General features: G+C 42.3%; 1 protein-coding gene across 1 annotated transcript in view; it reads right to left on the bottom strand.

The window, feature by feature from the left end:
- Nucleotides 1-2,252: 2,252 nt before the first annotated feature.
- The window catches only part of slc30a6 (solute carrier family 30 member 6), a 43,012-nt gene continuing 25,237 nt past the window's right edge, over nucleotides 2,253-20,027 (bottom strand). The window contains exons 7-15 of the mRNA XM_079559946.1: nucleotides 18,846-18,926; nucleotides 17,051-17,086; nucleotides 14,620-14,714; nucleotides 9,886-9,934; nucleotides 6,409-6,528; nucleotides 5,172-5,274; nucleotides 5,046-5,093; nucleotides 4,029-4,097; nucleotides 2,253-2,923 (exon numbers count right to left, since the gene is read on the bottom strand). Of these exons, the coding sequence (XP_079416072.1) occupies nucleotides 2,432-2,923; nucleotides 4,029-4,097; nucleotides 5,046-5,093; nucleotides 5,172-5,274; nucleotides 6,409-6,528; nucleotides 9,886-9,934; nucleotides 14,620-14,714; nucleotides 17,051-17,086; nucleotides 18,846-18,926 (1,093 nt within the window). The 3' untranslated portion in view covers nucleotides 2,253-2,431. The remainder of the gene's footprint in view (nucleotides 2,924-4,028; nucleotides 4,098-5,045; nucleotides 5,094-5,171; nucleotides 5,275-6,408; nucleotides 6,529-9,885; nucleotides 9,935-14,619; nucleotides 14,715-17,050; nucleotides 17,087-18,845; nucleotides 18,927-20,027) is intronic.

Raw genomic sequence — 20,027 nt, 5'->3', positions numbered from 1 at the left:
GCGTGGAAAGGGGACCGAGGGGGGGGAACTTGTTGGAGGCCTTCGGAAACCAGGCGGCTGCGTTGGTGTGGGGGTCAGGAGTCTGTTAGCCTTCCAACACATGGTTAGCCCAGCCTGTCTGCTCCGCTCACTGTCACACGCGCGCCCTCAGCTACGCTCGCTCGGTCTGGGCGCTTTCTGGGCCGATGGAGAGGAGGAGGAAAAAAAAGAAGAAAGCGCGTCCGGTCAGACAGAACGGACAGAATAATGACCAGACACGGCGAAGTTGCTAAAGCGAGTCCCGGGATGGTTACGCAAGCGTGAGAGAGGGGGAACATTGTTTAGTCTGGGGTTGTTTGCCCAAAGATGCGTCTCCGGACCGGAACAAAGGGCGACGTGTCGCGCACATTTGATTGGAGGGAGGCAGGGCTTGTATATTTGGATTTAGGAAAATGTTTGGGGATTTTGTTTCAGCTGCTGTAGATCAATATTGCATTTTCTAAACAACAAAGTTTAAGATAAGATGTGTTTAACATTATTACCAAATACAGGCCTTTCCTATTCTTTACAAAGACATGTAGTCTGAGATTAGGGGTGACTTCTTCGAATTCCTGATGGCCGTGATTGACAAGTGTATTAACCAATCAGAGAAAAGCTGGATATGATGATCATCATGAACGAACATCATGCGGTGTGTTCTGTAAACGAGGAAATGAGTGGTTTTACAGAGCATCGACCAAAAGGGCGGAGACAAATGTGAACGATCTACGTCGTTTTGCCACAAAAACGTATGGATGCAAGGAGTCATTAGCGACTCGGTTCAGATTTTAAATGTAGGAGATTTCAACACAAAGGCTGTTTCTATCTATGTACGTTTGGAACGGGATTAAAAAACTTTCGATAGATGAAAACAAGAAGAAAATCCTCTAAGAGAAGATGAAGCAGATATATTCTTGTGAACACATTGAGTGGCAAAAACAGAAAAAGTCGTTTTTGCATTTTATTTTTAAATTATAAACTAGACACTCTAATACGCCTTATCTGTGATTTTGGTAGCTCTGTGATGAACAGAAGTGAAATAAATGACGATCAAAAAGTTGTGAAGACTTACTACCTGGACATTTCATATATATTATTGCGTTTCTTTTCTCTTTTTTTTTTAGTCTGAGGGGGAGTGGTGTTGCGTAGCGAACAGCTGTAAAGCCGACGCTTGTCTCTCGCTCTCTGGAGCACGTTTGACAAAGCAGAGCGGCTTCACATGGAAAGATCCAAACAGTTGAGATTTTAACATTTCTCTGAGTTACTAAGTGGTCAAAATCGGTCGAACGACGGGTGAGAAACATCCTTTTAAAGTCTTCAATCTAAGAACAAGGCTGTTAAATGTTTGTTGTTGCTGACCATAGAACATGTCTGTGTATATGTGGGTTAATAATGACAGAAGTATAAGAGTGAACAGAAAGCTTTAGTTACAAAAACATGTTTGGATTTGCACATTATTGTGATATGAACAGGTCGTTACAGTCTCTCTACAACAAGAGGCCTTTTGTGCGTGCTTCGCCGTCCTTTGGTCACAAAAACCCTGTTTATGGAACACACATGAATGAGCCTATGAACTGACCAGTCCTGATGGAATCATTGTGTACAGTATTTTATCAAGAGGAAGGTCTTCTCACAGGGAATGTAGCCAAGTTATGTCACTGTCGGCGAGACACTGCAGGTGAATGGAGGGAAACCGTGAATGTAGAGACATCAATCTGAAACGTTTGCCGTAGTATACTGACGCAAATATGACAAAAATGTGTTGCAAGTTTTTTGTCATTTTATGTTTTCATATAAAAAATAAGGCTGTTTCAAAATGGCCAAAATGGCCTATTCTTTCAATGACTGAATGTTAATAATGGATTGAGCCATAGTTTATGGTTGACATAAACGTTATGTGATATGTAAAAATCTAGTACAAGACAGGAGAGTCTGGAGGTCTGTAGGAGCTATGACATTTGGTTGACAATGTGGAATGAACATATATAGATTATGGACATTCTGCACATGTGCGGACTATATTATCCACACAGACTTTCACAGATGATGTCTTACAGAAAGGACATAACCATATTTTGATTATACAGTGTTGGTGGGGGGATTCCGTGCATCACATGAACACCAAACATGGCAGTATTTGTGAATTGATGCGTGTGGGAAACTGGCGGTGTCAAAAAGGGCATATTTGGTCTATTTTTCACCTGCTGTGTCTCGCCAGAAAAACATTTTTAACAAATATCGTGTAACGCTGCTTTTTTTTTGTCAGACCTTCTCCTAAAGAGTCACCCCACAATATCCTATAAAAAAATGAAGAATACTAATCCAGACACAGCTGATTTCCGGATCCCGTCGCACCCAAATAAATACCAAAGCAGTCCGTCGTGTGGAGTCTTTCGTTGTGCAAAAAGCCCCTTCAGGGTCGGTATGGTCTGTATGCAGTCTGTGAGCCCAGAGGGTTAGCACCACTGAACCTCAGCGCTCCTGGGGGCCCTCCATATGCAGTCCTATATGTCTGAGTGGAGGACACCCCCAGTCCAAAGCCCGTCCCCTGCGGTCCCGTGTAACCCATCCCCAAAGCGTACGGCCTGTGTGTGTGGTGTCCCGGGGCGGGCAGCAGCACGGGCGGAGCGTTCTTGCCCGGAGTGTTGAAGGAGAACTCGGGCGGGGGGCTGCTGGGTTTGGCCGGGGTGGAGGTCAGAGGGTCTAGCTCCAGAGGGCCGACAGAGGGCGGGGGCGCGGAGGCGGGGGAGGCGGACAGAGCCCCCGTGAGCAGCGGCCTGGTCCAGTCGTCCTTAAAGATCTGCACGGTCAGAGTGGACACCAGCGGCAGCAGGCGGTTGGTCACGTGAGCCAGGACCAGCTGCTCGTTGGCGTCGCGCCGGATCCGGACGTGGGCGGAGCCAGCCTGGGGAAGGGGAGAGGGGTCAGGTGGGACGACATGGAGACAAAAGTTGTGAACATGGATGAACAAAGGACATGGACACTGCAGGAACTCATGCTGGTCCAAATGAAGAAAATAAAACTACTTCACTCTGAGTTTGGCTTTCACCTTTAACGGGCAGGAAGTGAGCCCATAAGTTGAGTATTTTTAGAAGTCAAACAGGAATTGGGGGTTGGTGAAAAGTTTTAAAATCCATCACTGTCCATCCCATGGGCTCGTGCAGGGGACGCCTTTATAGTTGAATGGATATCGGTACAATTACAGAAAAATACTCCAAATATCCAGCAAGGAACTCCACTGCTTCTACTGTTTAATCAAAATCAAAATAAAAAGGAATATTTGGAGCTTACCACCACAGAGTATGGAGTGAATGACTAATATGCAGAAATGAGACTAAAGCATCACTGCATTACAACAAATGATCAAACAAACACTTTTACCCACCGTCTCCTGGTATTGGATATTGGCAGAGATTGAAACACTGATACGTAGCTCTACTGCGATGGAAACAGAGTGCCGACACAAACGTTACGAACCGCAGACTCTTGTGTGCTAAAGCTCTAGCGCACACACACACACAGTCTGTTGTTGTGGGTCACACTAGGTTAAACCTCTGCTCTCCCTGTTCGCGGAGAGCTCCCCGGGGCCAGGGTGCACTCACAGGGTCAAATCAGTTTGGACAGGCCTCCGTGAGCAGTGGGCCAACAAGCGACACTCAGGCCGGGAAAACAACAGGGGCACTACTGATAGCACAAATAACTCGCCATGGAACGCACACGAACAAACAGAGCAGCGCCACCTATGGGCAGCTTTTAGTCTCATTGAATACTTTCTCATTTTAGTCACAAAAATATGACTGACTAAGATCGCGATGAAATATTTTAGTCGATGAGATTGCGACCACACTGTGACCTACATTTTGAAGTAGTCGTAACCAATGAATTTTTTGTCTGACTGTGTGTTAGGGCTGGGGACCGCACAAACCTGATGCAATACCGGGTCAGGCATGTTCTCTACACGGACAATCCAGCCTCAGCGTGTGTGTGTTTATGTGCGTGTGGAAACATACCAGAGAGCCAAACCCGACCGTCCAGAAGTGCTCGTTCCTGACCTCCAGCACTCCCTCCAGAGTCGACACCTGAGTGGGCCACAGGAACAAACGTGAGACATGAAGCTGTCACAAAAGTACAAGCGCGGTAATTTCTCAGTTTCCAAATACGTGCCAAGTCAATGTCATTGGCAAACATGGGCGAGAGAGACAGCGGAAGTTGGGACATACACATCACTTACACATCTTTGTAGGACAGCCGTAACCTTGGCTCCATAATAGATAAATAAAGAGGCGAATCAAAACACACTCGCTAATACGTCAATAGCAGCTTAAATACTCTCACTCTCATTATTGTTAGTAAGGAATGACCTCTGCAGTGCTTCATGTCACCTTTAGAGCAGAGTCAGAGCTCTAGAAGAATCATTACATCCTTTCGTTTACGCGTATTAACCCCTGAACTCCCACCTGAACCGAGCACATTTTCTCCAGTTTGGCTTTACCCCAATCCAAAAGCTTCTGGAAAAAAGCAACAAAACTGAGACGAAAACAAGGATGAAAATGTGGGGGGAAAAAAGTGAGAAAACATTGACAAAAAAGGGACGAAAAATTGATGAAAAAGTGGCAAAAATGTCACAAGAGTTTGACAAGAAATTGACAAAAAATGTATGAAAAAATGACAAAAATGTGACAAAAAAATGACAAAAATGTGACAAAAAAATGACAAAAATCAACAAAAAATGGACAAAAATGTGACAAAATGTGACAAAAATGTGATAAAAAATTGACGAAAAAAATGACAAAAATGTGATAAAAAAAAATTACCAAAAAATGACAAAAATGTGACAAAAATGAGTTGAATACCCCCCCAAAAAAAAAATCTGATGACGTGAGGAAAAAGATCCTCTCGGTTCAGGCGGGAGTTAAGAGGTTAAGTAGCCATGTGCTCCGGGTGCGAGTCACACCTTCACAGTATAACAATAGAGCTGGGAGGGCCTTTAGATGCCAACAGGACTAATGAGCACAGCACAATCTCACCTCTCTGAGCAGTTTGTCCAGCTGCCCGATGATGTGAGACGGAGTGGTCTGAGGACGACACACACACACACATACATCAGTACGTTTAAGTGCACAGTGGAGCGCTAAGATAAATGTCTGTCCCACCTGAAGCAGCACCTTCCCGCTGTAAACGCTCATGGGATACATGGTCCCGAACGTCATGAGAGCGATGGCCGCCGCTGACGCCGTGTCCACCGCGTTGTAGTTACTGCACATAAACAGCAATAACACAGCTGGATCAAAACATACAACTGGGAAATCAGAAAAGAGGTTTCGTTTACGCTGTAGAATCAGATGGTTCATTGTGCTCAAGGCTTAAGCTTCTGTTACGTCACATTTCACACAGTAATTAATCGTTGTCCTGAGACGTGAATGTGGCGCTGAGAGACGATGACACGCTCCACCATGTGCTCATGTTTACTTCTCAGTCTAGTTTAGGTGGGCGGTAGATCATGCATGTGCTGAGAATTTATAATGCAGCCATGTGTTGCTTGTATACAGTAAAGAGTTGTTTTAGGATGTTTTAGGACCTCTGGGTCTGGGCTAACTTAAAGCTAGCAGAGAAACATGGCTTAGTCCACTGATATGTTCACTGCACATGAACGATCCACCTCGCACCTTAACTGTAAACAAAAGCACACGGTGAAGTCGCGGTTTCTTGCCGCTCCATTCACATGTATGGTGTGTCGGCCTATATTTGGGTATGTTTTGGACAAAGAAAACAACCTATCTCACAATTAAGAGCAAATAGAAAGAAATTATTTAGGCTATTTACAAAAGATATTGCAGTATAGGATTATTGTGAATTCTATAAATTACCACGTGGGTTACTTTTTTATGATATTTAAAATGATTATAAGGGACTAAAAAGGTGACTGTTAGTCCGCCTAATTCATTATTTTTACTCAGTGCATAATAAGTCAGTTCTGAACAGCAATAAAATGGTCTAGTTATCTAGTTATATGCAACAAAAAGTGATTCATTAAAAAATGGTAAATGGTGGGGCTATTAGATTGTTTTCCAAAATCCTTTAACCCTCGTAATTAACACTATGGATTGTTCCAGATTATATTAAACTTAAAAACATGAACAGGCCAAACTAAACATGAACCTAACACCTGTATGGCTTTGAGGGCATGTTTCTAACATAGTAGAGTAGAGTAAAATCCTTCCTCGTAGAGCATATTGCAAAAGAATCAATTTAACGCTGAAAAAAAAAGACCAGTGCGTACACTCTGTGCAGCATTATGAATCATTTTTACGGATCGTGAACCCGCTGATGCTTTCGGACTAGTTGGTGCGTTGGTGACGGTGAACTCGCTCCATATTCTGAAACTCTTACTTGATCTCTATGAGCATGTAGGTGATGCAGAGGGACAGCGCTCCCGCCAGGTTGATCAGGACGAAGGGATTCATACGAGGCAGCAGCATGCTGCTCAGGCCCGGGATGATGCCACACAGGCTGGGGAAAAGCAAAAACACAACGTTAGAATACTTTGAATACCCATTAATCAGGTCAAAGGCTGTTTCTTTGCCAATAACAAAACTATAAGATTTATATTTGTTGACATCCAATTCCTTAATATTTTCCCCAATTCACGTGCAGTAAAATACCAGAGGGATTGTTCGCAAGCTACACGCAGGAAACTCAGAGCTTATTTTTTCCAAGAAGAGTGGACTGTGCTGGTGAGCAGGTCAATGTGGAGCGCTGGCGGCAGAGCGGCTCCACTGCGTGTCAGATTGAATTTCCGATACATGCGCGGCCGAGGGAGCTGTGTAAAAGTGCTGTGACACACATGAACAGAGGCGGAGCGGGGGCACGGCCTGGAGCTGTTGTCATAAGATAATGTTTAGAAGGTAAACACGGGCAAACATGCCGCTGCAATCAGGTCACGGGCATCATTCAGCGGACGGAAGTGCGGGCATACGCGCGGAAGTGGTCATGGAAAGATATCGGGTTTTGATTTTGATTTGAGCTGTAAATGTAAAGCGGTCATCAATACTCCCCAGTGCAGCCTGGGATCGAGTCTAGTTTCATTTAGCTCTGTCCGTCTGACCAGAAAAACACCTTCAGACACAATTCAACCAGAGTCAGGCAAATAGATAGAACCCTAATAAAAAGGTAAGGCCTTGTAGTGTGGTCAGTTTGTTTGGAAGTTGTCCATAGTTTGGCATATGCTAGTGTTGAACCTTTTGAGCTGCGATGGTGTGTGGTGTTGATGCTCGTGGCGGCGCGGCTGACACAGCAGCAGATTTATATAACCCCGCTGCCCTCAGACCAGAGGAGGTTAAGTGGGGACAGACACACACTTTCAATTAAACCATGCACACTCTCACACACTCGCACAGAGAAACTAGGCTGGGACGTCCTGTTCATCTCTGCTCCCTCGGCCAATCAGAGTGCAGTAATGCCGTGGAGCTCTCCGGGCTGTCGCCCCGAGTAACCTGCCCCGCCTGAGCGGCTGACTCCCGACGCGCGTGCGTTTGGGGGTGTGTTAGTATGTGTGAGTGTAGATGTGGGATTACACAAAGGATGTAATATTCATCACCACAGAGATACAGACACAGCCGCAGTCTGCTTTTGTCAAGCACTTCTAGGACAACATACGCAAGATCACCAACCCCAGAGTACAACTACGAAGAAGCACACACTGCAGTCAGATTCCACTTTTCAATAATAATACGGTTGGAACATAATGTTGGAAATGTGCAAACCTATGACGGCTACAGTTAATAAAGCTTGTTCCTTGGGGAGAAATCTCATCACTATGTTCAATCCAGGACGCCAGACCTGCCATTTAGTGCATGACGATGTAACTCATGAACACTATCACAAGACTTGCGTCATTCTTTTACTAGGATGATAATGATTATTACAAGAAAGGTTTAAGCCAGTTAAACCGGAGGTGTCACCCAGCATTTTGAAGAGAAAGTTTAGTAAGTGCTAACGTCTGTAAATCCACAACAGTCTCGGTGTAGGAATCTAAGCGTCTTTCTTTGTGCTCTTTGAGTGAGAAATAGCAAAAATGAGAGCAGTTAGGACCAAACCAGACTGTAAAGAAATTCAACGAAATGGTAACAGCTGGATATCACAGGAGCTTAACTGATAGAAAAAAACAACAAAATGCATGTTTGTTTGTGTATGTATATAAACAGAAGCAGCAGTAGTAAGATGTTGCCATACATGTTTTATCCAACAGCCCTGAACCGGCTCCAAACCAGCCCAGAACCAGTCGAGAAGTCAAGAACCTGCTCTGAACCAGCACCTCGGTGGAAAAAGGTTAAATGCCTCTTGGCACACATTGATCACGATGTATGATGGCACAATGCACTGTTACACCTGCTTCTGCCGGTGCTGCGATCAATAGTTTTAGATTCTTCAAGTAAATCATATGTGTGTGAAAAGGAAAACATTCAGGCACATAATGCACTGAACTCTAACTTCTTTAACTTTAAACCAGGGGTAGGCAACATCAGGCCTACCCCACCCCCTAACCCCGCCAACCTCTGGATTTTGAGAAACAATATTATGCAAATAAGGGATCAAATACCGGTTAATGTACTCTAAAATTGTGAGAATTAGTGTCTTTTATAGTGTGGTTTTTAAATGTCCTTCCAGAACATCCCACTTAGTCATATATAATGTAAAACAGTGATTCTCAACTGCTGGGTTGGGACTCAAAAGTGGGTCGTGGGCCTATAGGGAACTTTTTTTTTCAATATTTTCCACCTGAAACTGGAGTCTGTTTAAATTAATTAATCAATCAATTAATAATAATTATTTTTATCATAATTTCAGTCTTAAAAGCAAATCTATGGCTTGTTCAATAACAACACATGCGGTAAATACAATATTTAATGCAATATATGACAAATTATAGTTTTATTTGGGTCGCAGATAGTCATTCAGGTAATGGCGGGTCTCGGAGCCGGGCCACTTTAAAACCACAGATGTAAAGCATTGGTATTTGTAGAAAATGGTTCATAACTTTAGGCTACAATGGTGAGGTTCGGCCCTGGGTGTTTTGGCAATGATGAAAATCGGCCCTCTGCGACGCAAACTTGCCTACCCCTGCTTTAAACAATGTAGACTTTAAAAGTGGAGTCTGGAAATTAAGCAAAGTTTTTGAAATTGTTCAAAATGACATCAAGGTAGTAACTATCCCAATAAGCAAACTTAAGTAAAATGCTTATTAAACATGTAATAAAACAAAACTAGAAGTGCAATGTTCACTTTTTAGCTCGTTTGTCTTTCGTCAGGGAAATAAATGTTTTGCAAGACGCTCCATTCTTTCTGACACTAGTTTGGGAGCAAAGTTTCAGCTTGCAGCCACATATATCAGATATCCACAAAAACATTTAGCTCTGGTTGCACTAAAAAGTTGCATTTACAGAATCCCATCTTCAGGAAAGTCAAGTCCACAGCATTTCCTGCGGGCCTCGCTCCGCAGCAGGGCACTGACCCGTGACCTTTTACAGCCGGGGTGAGACCAGTGGCCTGGATATTTAACGCACATTTTAGGAAAGCGAGCTGAATACGTGCGTTCCGCAGAATGTGGATCGATGGGACATTGGGCTGGGGCTAGAGCAGTGTGTGCGTGCCTGACCTGCGCTGATCTCTGACCTCTGGGGTGGTCGCTGTGGCGGTAAGTGCGGTGCGTGCTGCTGACGGAGGAGATTGTTTTACCAGTGTCAGGGCTGGGGCTGGAGCGCGTGTTGACTCAGGGTAAGAGGATCCCTTCCTGCTTGCCTTCACATTTAGTGCTGATGAACAACGGAGGGTGAAAGAGGGGAGTGGGGGTGGGGGGGGGCTGCTTACCTTCTGCTCAGGTCCGCCACGTGCTCCTGGAGCCAACTGCTGCTGGCCGCTGCACACAGACACACAAACACATCGAGTTTAAAATCCTGCATATGGGGCTTCAAAAAAACAGACTTAAACACATTTGATCATTTGAAATAATGTGTCTATGGCTCTAAGCTGCCAAGAACTCCCCCCACAGGCAACAGTGGGAATAGCTTAGTATAAAAATATTGTATGTAGCCTATTTTCCATTTTTCTTCAGACTTTTTATCTTTTTATTAACCGGACATTTAATTTTCAAATCGGCCACAATAAAAGACACTTTAAGGGGCATTACCAAAGCTATAACCCAGGAAGTACAGAATGGAACGACCAAAGTAAAAGAAGAAATGACCAAAGTGAACAGGATTACCTGAGGGTTACTCAAAAAACGTGAAATACGTAAGAGTTTGAACATGTTGATTATGCATAAGTCTCCTTTCAAACACTCCACATCCTATTAATGAACTTTTTATATACAGGTGAAACTCAGAAAATTAGAATATCGTGAAAAAGATAATTTATTTCTTTAATCCAACTTAAAATGTGAATCTAATATATGATATAGACTCATAACATGCAAAGTGACATATGTCAAGTCTTTTTTGTTATCATTTTGATGATTATGGCTTACAGCTTGTAAAAACCCCAAATTCAAAATCTCAGAGGATTAGAATATTATATGTAATCAATGAAAAAATGATTTTAAACAGAAGTTTGTAGGCCCTCTGAAAACTATTATCATGCATATGTACTTAGTAATGACTGCCTTAATGTGGTTGCGTGGCATGGAAGCTCTCAGCCTGTGGCATTGCTGAGGTGTTATGGAAGACCAGGATGCTTCAATCAGAGGAATACGACATCTGAAGCCCATGTCCAGGATCCGTCTGTGTTGTGGAGGCTCTTGCTGCGTCCACCCCTTGTGAAGGTCCCCCACACTTTTGAATGGCCTTTTCCTGACAGTCCTCTCCAGACTGAGGTCATCCCTGCAGCTTGTGCACCTTTTCTCCCACACTTTTCCCTTCCTCTTAATTTGATATTAATGTGCTTTGATACAGCACTGAGAACATCAAACTTCTTTTGCTATTACTTATTGAGGCTTTTGCCAATGAGTTTTCTGCACAACTGTCAGCAGTCTTCCCCATGATGGTGAATTCTATTGAGACGCCATTTAAAGTCCCCCGGACCCCTTTGCAGGTGTTTTGGATTCATTAGCTGATGAAAGGGTAACACTTTGAGCTACAATATAGTCCCTTTTCACAGTATTCAAATTTTCTGAGATTTTGAATGTGTTTTTTACAAGCTGTAAGCCAAAATAATCATGCAAAGTGAGATATATCAAGCCTTTATTTGTTATAATTTGGATAATTATGGCTCACAGATTGTAAAAAACCCAAATAATCACACTCAGAAAACTAGAATATTTTGAAAATGGTCTGTAAGTCAGAATCATCAAAATTAAATGTCACTTTGCATGTCATGTCTCCTTTGTGAGATCAATAAAGGATTATCTTATCTTATCTTATCTTATGAGTCTATATCATATATTAGTTTCACATTTTAAGTTGTATTACAAACGTATTACAAACTTTTTCACCTGTACAGAGAGCACTTTAACACAGACCATGAACAAAGTCTGAGCACCAACTCTGAGAACTGTAAGGCCCTAGGATTGTGCTACTGAGGCAAAAGTACTGGTTAATATAGATGTTGTCTTTGTCAGTCAGAACAAGTTTTACTGGGAGGTGAAAGCTAAGCAGACACAGGTGTTTCCTAAAGAAAAGACCCTTCCCCCACTTTACCTTTATAAGAATGTGGCCAGTGTTTGGAGAGGCCACTGCCACAGACTGTGCAGAATTCAGTGTTGACAATGTTTATTTTAGAAAGCAAGAATCTGGGGATATCTGGACCCATCTGACTTGGAAAATGTGCAGAAGAAGCATCAGTGTGTTCTCACAAGTGAAACCGACACAACATGACCCAAGACTAAGAAGTTTGCACTGTTCCTTATTCTAGATGAGTGCAGCATTAAATATTTAGACACAGCTGTTTGACGACACAGCTGATCCCAGCAGCTTTACTACAGCAGCAGAAGTTGTTCTCAAACACAGTGCAATGTTCAACAACTTAATACTTGTTTAAAGTTTTGGGGAATTCACATGGATTTGTAATTTCTTTAAAGGGGCTAGATGCAAGTTAGCCATTTTATACTCACTACTGCCACCTCAGGTCATACGTGTAACTGCACATTCTATATTAAGCTCGTGCATGACGGCACTTCGGACCCGAATTAACACCTTTTTGAGTGACAGTGCAGGATTTTAGAGGCAGTTGTGGTGAATATGCCTGGGCTCATTCTACACATTAGGACATTGTTGAAACATGTAGGGGGAGGAAAATACTTAATTTTAACATTTTTAAACTCTGTATAGTCCCTTTAAGGTGGTACAAAAATACCTTTTTATTTTGGTTGTGTGATAAATATCGCCAAACTACTCAACTCAAAACACAACGGTGACCGGACATTTGGTCAGTTGCCATTCTATATGATTCTCATTTGCGTACACCGTAGTTTAGTGATTCTGATTTCAGCCTTCACCAAAATGTTACTGCACCTGTTTGAAATGACTGTTTCCTGGCTTTCTTTTATTCCTATCGAGAGTTAGCCGCATCTTGTTAGAATAAATAAGCATTTAAACAGTACATGGTACATTTCGCAGAAAGCATGCAGCTGTTGGATAATCACTTACAAAACCTTACTCAGGATGCAAAAACTTGAACAGAGGAGACTGTGTTTATAACTGTATGTGTTTTAGCCTTGAAGCTAAAGGCTAACGCTAATTAAGAGCTTACAAATGATAAAATAGCTTCACCCCCCCGGAACAAATTTTTGTGAATCACTCACAGACAATGGCAGTTATTTAAGTTTTCTTCTTTTTTTTAAAATCTTATTTCATTTTCAATTGACTGTAAAATGTGGACAGGAAGTAGTCTTCACCCTACACTGCCCAACAGGAAGTTAGCCAGAAACATTCCATGCACAGAGCCAATTGCGATTGGACATTTCTCCAAACTCCAGCGTTTGGTCTTCCGACATATTGCGCAGCTCTCATTTCTTCTGCCTACTTGAGCTTCCACTCCAAAGTGCTCACTCCGCTTTTGAGGCAAGTATATCCGACAGTGTTGTATAATATTTAGTGACCCGTGGCGTAATTAAACCACGACGTGCGTGCATGCAATTTTTTTTTGGTCACTAAAAATCCGGTGTGCTGCCTCCGCTCCCCCTGCGGGCTTGGTGTCAGGTCAGCGGCCCGTCACGTCCCCGCGCTCCCGCAGACCTGCGCATGTGTGTGTGTGTTCCACTGTTTGTTTTGCTAGCAGGCTGAGTCAATCCAAACAAACATTTTAATGGACTGACTTATTTATGATGCCCGTGTGTGTGTGTGTGCGTTGGCATGTCTGTGTGTGCCCGCCTGGCCCCCTTTGGCACACTACATTACCACTGTCTGGAACATGGTTGCGTAATGCACTTTTGGACTCACTCCGTCAGAGAGAGAGAGAGAGAGAGAGAGAGAGAGCGAGAGAGCGGAGTGTGTGTAATGAGATGTGTGCTGTACGTGCGTGTGCCTCCTCCCCCAATCCCAAAATGTCAGATGTTAAGTGATGTTGAGACTGCGCTGAACGCTACAGCAGACAGCCAGTGCAAACACACACTGGAGACGCACACACACGCGCCATGGATCGCTATCTCTGCGAGGACTTCCAATAAAACCTGTTCAAATTCAAAAGCTAATACAGTAACACATCACGTGCAGTTATTCGGGGTGTTATTGATGAGGCTTTGACTTTATAGATTAAGAGGCAAAGGTCGAAAATGAGTAAGAACCTCTTGCCACGCACAAACATGCACTTACACACACGCGCGGGTGCAGTGACCTCTTTTGTCAGCCCGCTCATGCACAAAGTGACTCAGAGAAGGGCTTGAACCGGAGAACACTAGCTCCAAAACTGCAGCAAACGCAATGGAATGCAATCAAAACAAATTTGAAAAAGCTGCATTTATTTGAGGAACTGTTATCGCAAACACTAAAATCTCCAATAATCTTGATTTTAAAACGAATTGGGCAGTGTGTGACCCAAAAAAATAAAAAATTAGACAAATAGATATTCTCCAAAACTTTACAGCCCTCACCTAAATATAATGGTAGATTTGCAGATTTTTTTTCTGTAAACTGTACATTTTGTTTTTATACTGCAATATTAAAGTAGTCAAATATTTAAACATTGTCATTTAGGGATGCTAAGGATACAATTTATAGGCATTTCTACTCAAATTGTCAACATCTCTTATAGAACCTTGTGGTGAATGTAATAAAAAGCTCATAAAAAGAAGATAATTGTCACTGTTTATAAGTTGGTACATAAATGTATTTAAAACATTAACTTTATCACATACTGCCTGTTCCCAAATCTCAAAATATAAAGGATTTCAATAATACCTAAACATGTTTGCAGTTTTGATATTGTTACAGACACATACTAAATCTTAAATTCCAATTCTTCATGAGGATGGGTTTTTAAGTACGTTTCACAGCCAGTATTGCGTCCAGGATTAGCTAGCATCAGGCCAATTGCTTTTAGCATCGGTGCTACTTCCGGGTTCTTTCCGGGCTCATAATTTGCAGCAGCAACTGCCTCTTAGGAAATACATACCTTCTGAGACGTAGGCAAACGGTTTGTTCCTGACCGACAGCAGCGTCAACAGGTTGAAGAAGAGTGCCACAAATGTTCCCACCAACAGACGGCCTCTATAGAGACATTAAGTAAAATAAACATACTGATTTTAAAAGGCACAAACAAACAAACCATCATTTTTTGGTAAAATGGGCCAATTGGGTCATTCCTCTGAAACTGAGACGTCATCACACCTTTCCATGTATAAAGCATGTAAACATGAATAGATCTTTATAATTGTACCCATGGAATAGATCTGGAATATGTCTTGGAATTAATATTGTCATTTTTGTTTTGTTTGTATTAACACTAGAGGTCGACCGATGTATTGGACCGATATTTGGCCATTTTTCCAAAGCCAGCCGATATAACACCTATAGAAGTTGATATCGCCAGGACCAAAAGTGACAGACTTCCCGTGGGTCCTCCCACAACTTCCTAGGCCTCAGGGGAACTGAGAAACATCGTAATGAAAATTAGCTAGCTAAAACTAAAACTTTCACTAAAACTCAGTCAATATGGACATGCTGTGTGTCATTTTGAAGCCCAAAACCTGGAGAAATCAATCGCAAACTTATTTTTGATCGCCGCGCAAAATGCTGCGACTAGCAACAGTATGCCAAACCTAGTGGGCCCATGCTAATGCTAACGGCAACTAATTAAGGCTTGGTCAGAAACTATGCTTGTTTTTATTTTAAACATATTTGTACTGATCACTTTATGTGAGTTGTTAATATGTAATGCAACCTAAAAGCCTGTCACCTAGTGAAGGATATTTAGTGTAGAAAAGTCCAGTGATCCTTGTTCAATGTCTTAACATGAGTCTATTAATTGATGAATCTCGTTTGCAAGATAGCCACTTTTAAGACAGGGTTCTTGGTATCCAAACCCTCAAATCCGGTATTGGAAGTAGAAAACCTACTAGAGATCGATGCATCTCTAGGCAGTCACAGTTCAATACTGACACAGTCTACAGTTTTAGAAGCTTCATACACAGGATTATAGACCAGACATTTGAAAAATTCTTAAGCCTAACTCTAGAAAATAAGTTTCTACAAGTTTCCTTTTCATAAACTGTATGAAAAGAAAACTTGGAGAAACTTCTCTTAATTATTAGTTACAACTGTTACAACAAAAAAGAAAAGTGATTTTTTTCTCCATTCATAAAGTTTAAGAAAATACAAGACAGAACTGACTGAACAGGGAAGATACATTTCCAAGGCATTTAAGTATGTGAAACTTAAATAGACTGAAGCTGCAAAACAAAAACAGGCATTTATACAGCACAATATATGTATTTCCTCGTCTTCCCTGTAATCCCATCTCCTAAACTGCATTTAAATTTTGGAACACTTGTTTTGCTACTCGTCACCCGTGTTTTCGCTCCCTCGCAGGCTCCTAGCCCATAAGCAGATGTACGATACACTAATCGCAGTGGGAAAATCCAGTTAGGGGCCTAAAACAAATTCAGTGCAAAGAACCAGCGGGAGTGGAGAGGTGACTCGACCTTGAGCTCCGATAACGGGATGATAAACCCGCAGCCCCTCCGTCCCAAAAAGGGATTATCCAGAGCCTGTCTGTCCGAACCAGGCCTGTCCCCCTGGTCAGCTGCCGTGGCTGCCAGCGTCCAATCACATTTGGTCAGAGGGCGGGCGGGTAATCTTGTCACTAGAAAGACTGGTTGTTCTCTGTTTGATGTTGCAGAGGTTTGCAGAAAAATGCCATAGATCTAAAATCTTTCCAACAGTGTCCACCAACAAACATGTCTACATTATCTGGTTTTAAATAAAGGTCGCGATTTAAGCTTTGTTCAAATCCAGACACGGTAATGGGGCTTATTAACGTTCAGCCCAACTATGTGGCAGTAACAGCACCTGGTTTGGAGTTTGGAGGACGACGATTAAGATATAAAGAAGTTCAAACTGTATATGAAATGTTTTTCAAGGGAAAGAGTCCTTAGTCGAAGTTGAAGAAGAATAACAAATGTGTACATAAGAATGTGCCGTGAATGAGGCCCATTGTCTTTCAACTAAAAAAATCAGAGCTTTAGTTGATCATTTTCAAAATAACTAGCCGCCATCTCGACATATGGAGTACTTGAAGTTCAAAAGAGAATATGTTTGATATGACCACAGTCCTTACATCACGTCACTTGAAACCCAAGGATCGGATGACCATGCAGCTCTCCGGTTTGTATTTCATGTAGCTCAACAATCAGCATCAATATTTTGAAGTAGCTGCCTGTGTATGGATCTATGAGAAGAGGCTGACCCAAATATTGCAGTCCTGACGACAGCTGGCGTTATGAGCATTGGGTGTGAGTGTGTGTGTGTGTGTGTGTGTGTGTGTGTGTGCGTGTGTGCGTGCGTGCGTGCGTGCGTGTGTGTGTGTGTGTGTGGGGTATACTTACGTGTGGACCTCGGGCTGCTCCATGAAGCGCTCCACACTGCAAACACAAACACCGTCAACAACAGGCCTGGTGGGACTCTCTCCTTCACCTCCGCTGGGATTCACGTGCTACACTGACATCAAGCAAATATAGCCAATAATAAAACAAATACAACCCCACAAAAAGTCTGACAGAATGACAATCTCCCTTTGGAGTTTCTCAACAGCCTTTCAAATGAAGTATAGTAGATAGCACATAGCTTGGACCTTCATGTTTCAGTAGTATTAGCAGTAGTAGTGATGGTAGTAGCAGGTGCTAACGTGGCACACTGACTGTTTGACCTGCACGTGGGGAGCACCCCTCCTTTCCCCGAGCACTGACCGCAGGACAACCCCACACGTCGCTCCCACCCCAGCTCTGTGGATGTGTGGGTCTGCTGTGTGATGGACGGGCCCGAGACAGCAACTTTCCCACACACTCCTACTTCAAGAGTAAAGCCGTCAGCGCCCCCTTTAAAGCTCCTCCGATAGAACAAGACAAGGCCGTTAACAGATTTTCACAGACAGACACACAAACAGGCAGGTGTTTGTGGAGCCACTTTCCAAGGTACGAGAACTGAGACAGCTCTCGTTGTTGGGGCGGCGACAAGTGCGATACATGTCGAGGAAACAAACTTATTCTATGGTGTCATCCAATCCTACCAACTATGTGACAGGAAATTGGTTGCAAAGTACAGTGTATCTAAAATATCCAAGGAAGGGGACGCTACAACTATCAAGTTCTCTTCTTTTGTTTTCTTGTGCGCCCTTATCTAACAGGTAAACCAGATATCACGACGGCAGAAACAGCTTTTTGTGACATTGTCATGAAATGCTCATGAAACTCTTGGCAAATGACAAAGCGGATTGTAAACAAGTCTTACCCAATGGCCACTAGTCCCCCATTGGAATGCATTACGCTTTTGACGCATTAAAAACAACTTTAAAGCCTGGTTTCTAAATTTCTTAAACTTTCTACAGCTAGATATTCCTCCTGTGATAATGCTGATTTTCATTTTTTTTTTTTTTAGAAATCTAGTACTGATGAGGGTCGGACTGTTAGCATTGGAGCTGCACGAACTACACGTCACGCAAGGGCCGAGTCGACAGTGAAGATCCCGCCCTCATGCCCTTTTTAGGAACAGGCTTCATCAGAGCTGAGGAGGGGCAGTCTGTAAACCTGCCATGATTTCCCCCTCGAGCGTAGTCATTGTGTCATTGTTTTTTACGGTCTGTGGTCTTACATCGGCATACAAGCTATCAGCCAATGCTTGTGTTATGTTTTCGGCTTTTGGAGGGGAAAAAGCATGCTTGATTGATTGATGATTTCTTTTTTTACATGATGTAGAAGTTGTTTATGTTCACATTTTAAGTTTGTTTTTGTGGCAAAAAGGGGTGGGATAGAATAAATGTTTACTTGCCTCCCACGCTTATTCGAATGGAACAAAATATATTTTTTCCTGCAATTGTAATGAGCAGCTCTATCAAAGTGCCTCACAACTTCTACCCCAATAGTTAAAACTCAGTGACCAGATGTTCTTATTTTGAACATGCCAAATCTAGAAATGAATGAAAAATACCAAAAAAATAAAACACTGTTCCAGTACCAGTGCAGACCTTTAACTTTAAGGTGCAGTACCAATTAAGATGATTGTATCGCTGATGAATGTAGACAGAATAACTGTGATGATTGTGGCGCAAGAACTTGGTGTTCCTGTTGATGAGGACTAAACGAAGTGTCTCTTGACTGACTCAGCATGTGCAGTACAGTGCCTCACCTCTCCTTTAAAATGAACAGGGCCCCCAGCTGCACCAGCACCGTGGAGGCAAACACCGCCAGGACCTCCAGCCGCTCGAACCTACAAGCACACACACAACACTCTTATACAACGTGCATTACTTTATACTTTCTTTTCCCCTCTTATTTTTCCTCATTCTCATTCTTAGCTTTCACAAGCTATTCATAAAAAATAAAGCATGATTTAACACTTATCCTATAATGGGAGTTACTCTAATGCTCATGCTCAATGTTCTAATGTTAATGTGCACTGTGGCTAACTTCCTGTAGGCCAGTGTATGCTAACAACTACTTCCTGTCCACTATGCTAAACGTAAATTAAGAATAAATTAAGCCAAAAAAGACAAACAATTTATATAAACCACGAGCACCAACGTAATGCTAGCCTTTAGCTTCAATGCTAAAACACCTACATCTATAAATACAGATGGCTTAATTTGTGAAGTTTTGAATACCACATGGTGTGAGTAACTGCATTTTTCTGCCACGTGCCGTTTAAATATTCATTTACTTCAGCCAGACAAGCTAGCTGTTGGACGTTAGCATCAGGACCGTGTCGTTTTAGCTGATAGAGACACAAAAGATAAGGCCAGTGTGGACCAGTATGAAGCGTATGAAAGACAATTAAGTTTATTTTGATTTATGTATGAAACCCTGCTGACCCTGAAGACTTCTACACATGTTTCAAATGCATGGGGTTCTTTTCTGGGATGTTTTAAATTATGAACACATTGAATGCCAATATTTAGTCAAATATATATGGCAAAGCAAAAACAGGTAATAATAAATTGTTCAATAATGATTGTGATAATATGGTTAATTGTAATTATTTAAGATAATTGGGAGACAGAATTTCAATATCTGACATGCTGATTTTAAAAACATCTATCACTAAACAAAATTGTGCAAACCAAGTAATGACTAGAGCTGGGTACCATTATACGATACCAGTATGGTATCGATAATTTTTTTTAGGTATCACCGGTATCGAATATTGAAAGCAGGTACCGAAAAAAAAAAATCTTTAGATCAAAGTTTTTATGCTGTTGGTCCAGGGACAGCATTAAAGGAAGTGACTTGGTTGATTTTTTCCCCCCAACTTTTCCCTTAATTTCACCACAATTTCTCCCCATTTTTTCCAAAATTATTCCTCGCATTTCTT

The sequence above is a fragment of the Gobius niger genome, assembly GCF_951799975.1.
Source record: "Gobius niger genome assembly, chromosome: 7".
NCBI lineage: Eukaryota > Metazoa > Chordata > Actinopteri > Gobiiformes > Gobiidae > Gobius > Gobius niger.
Note: the sequence above shows the minus strand (reverse complement) of the source record. Positions and strands in the feature narration are given on the sequence as shown.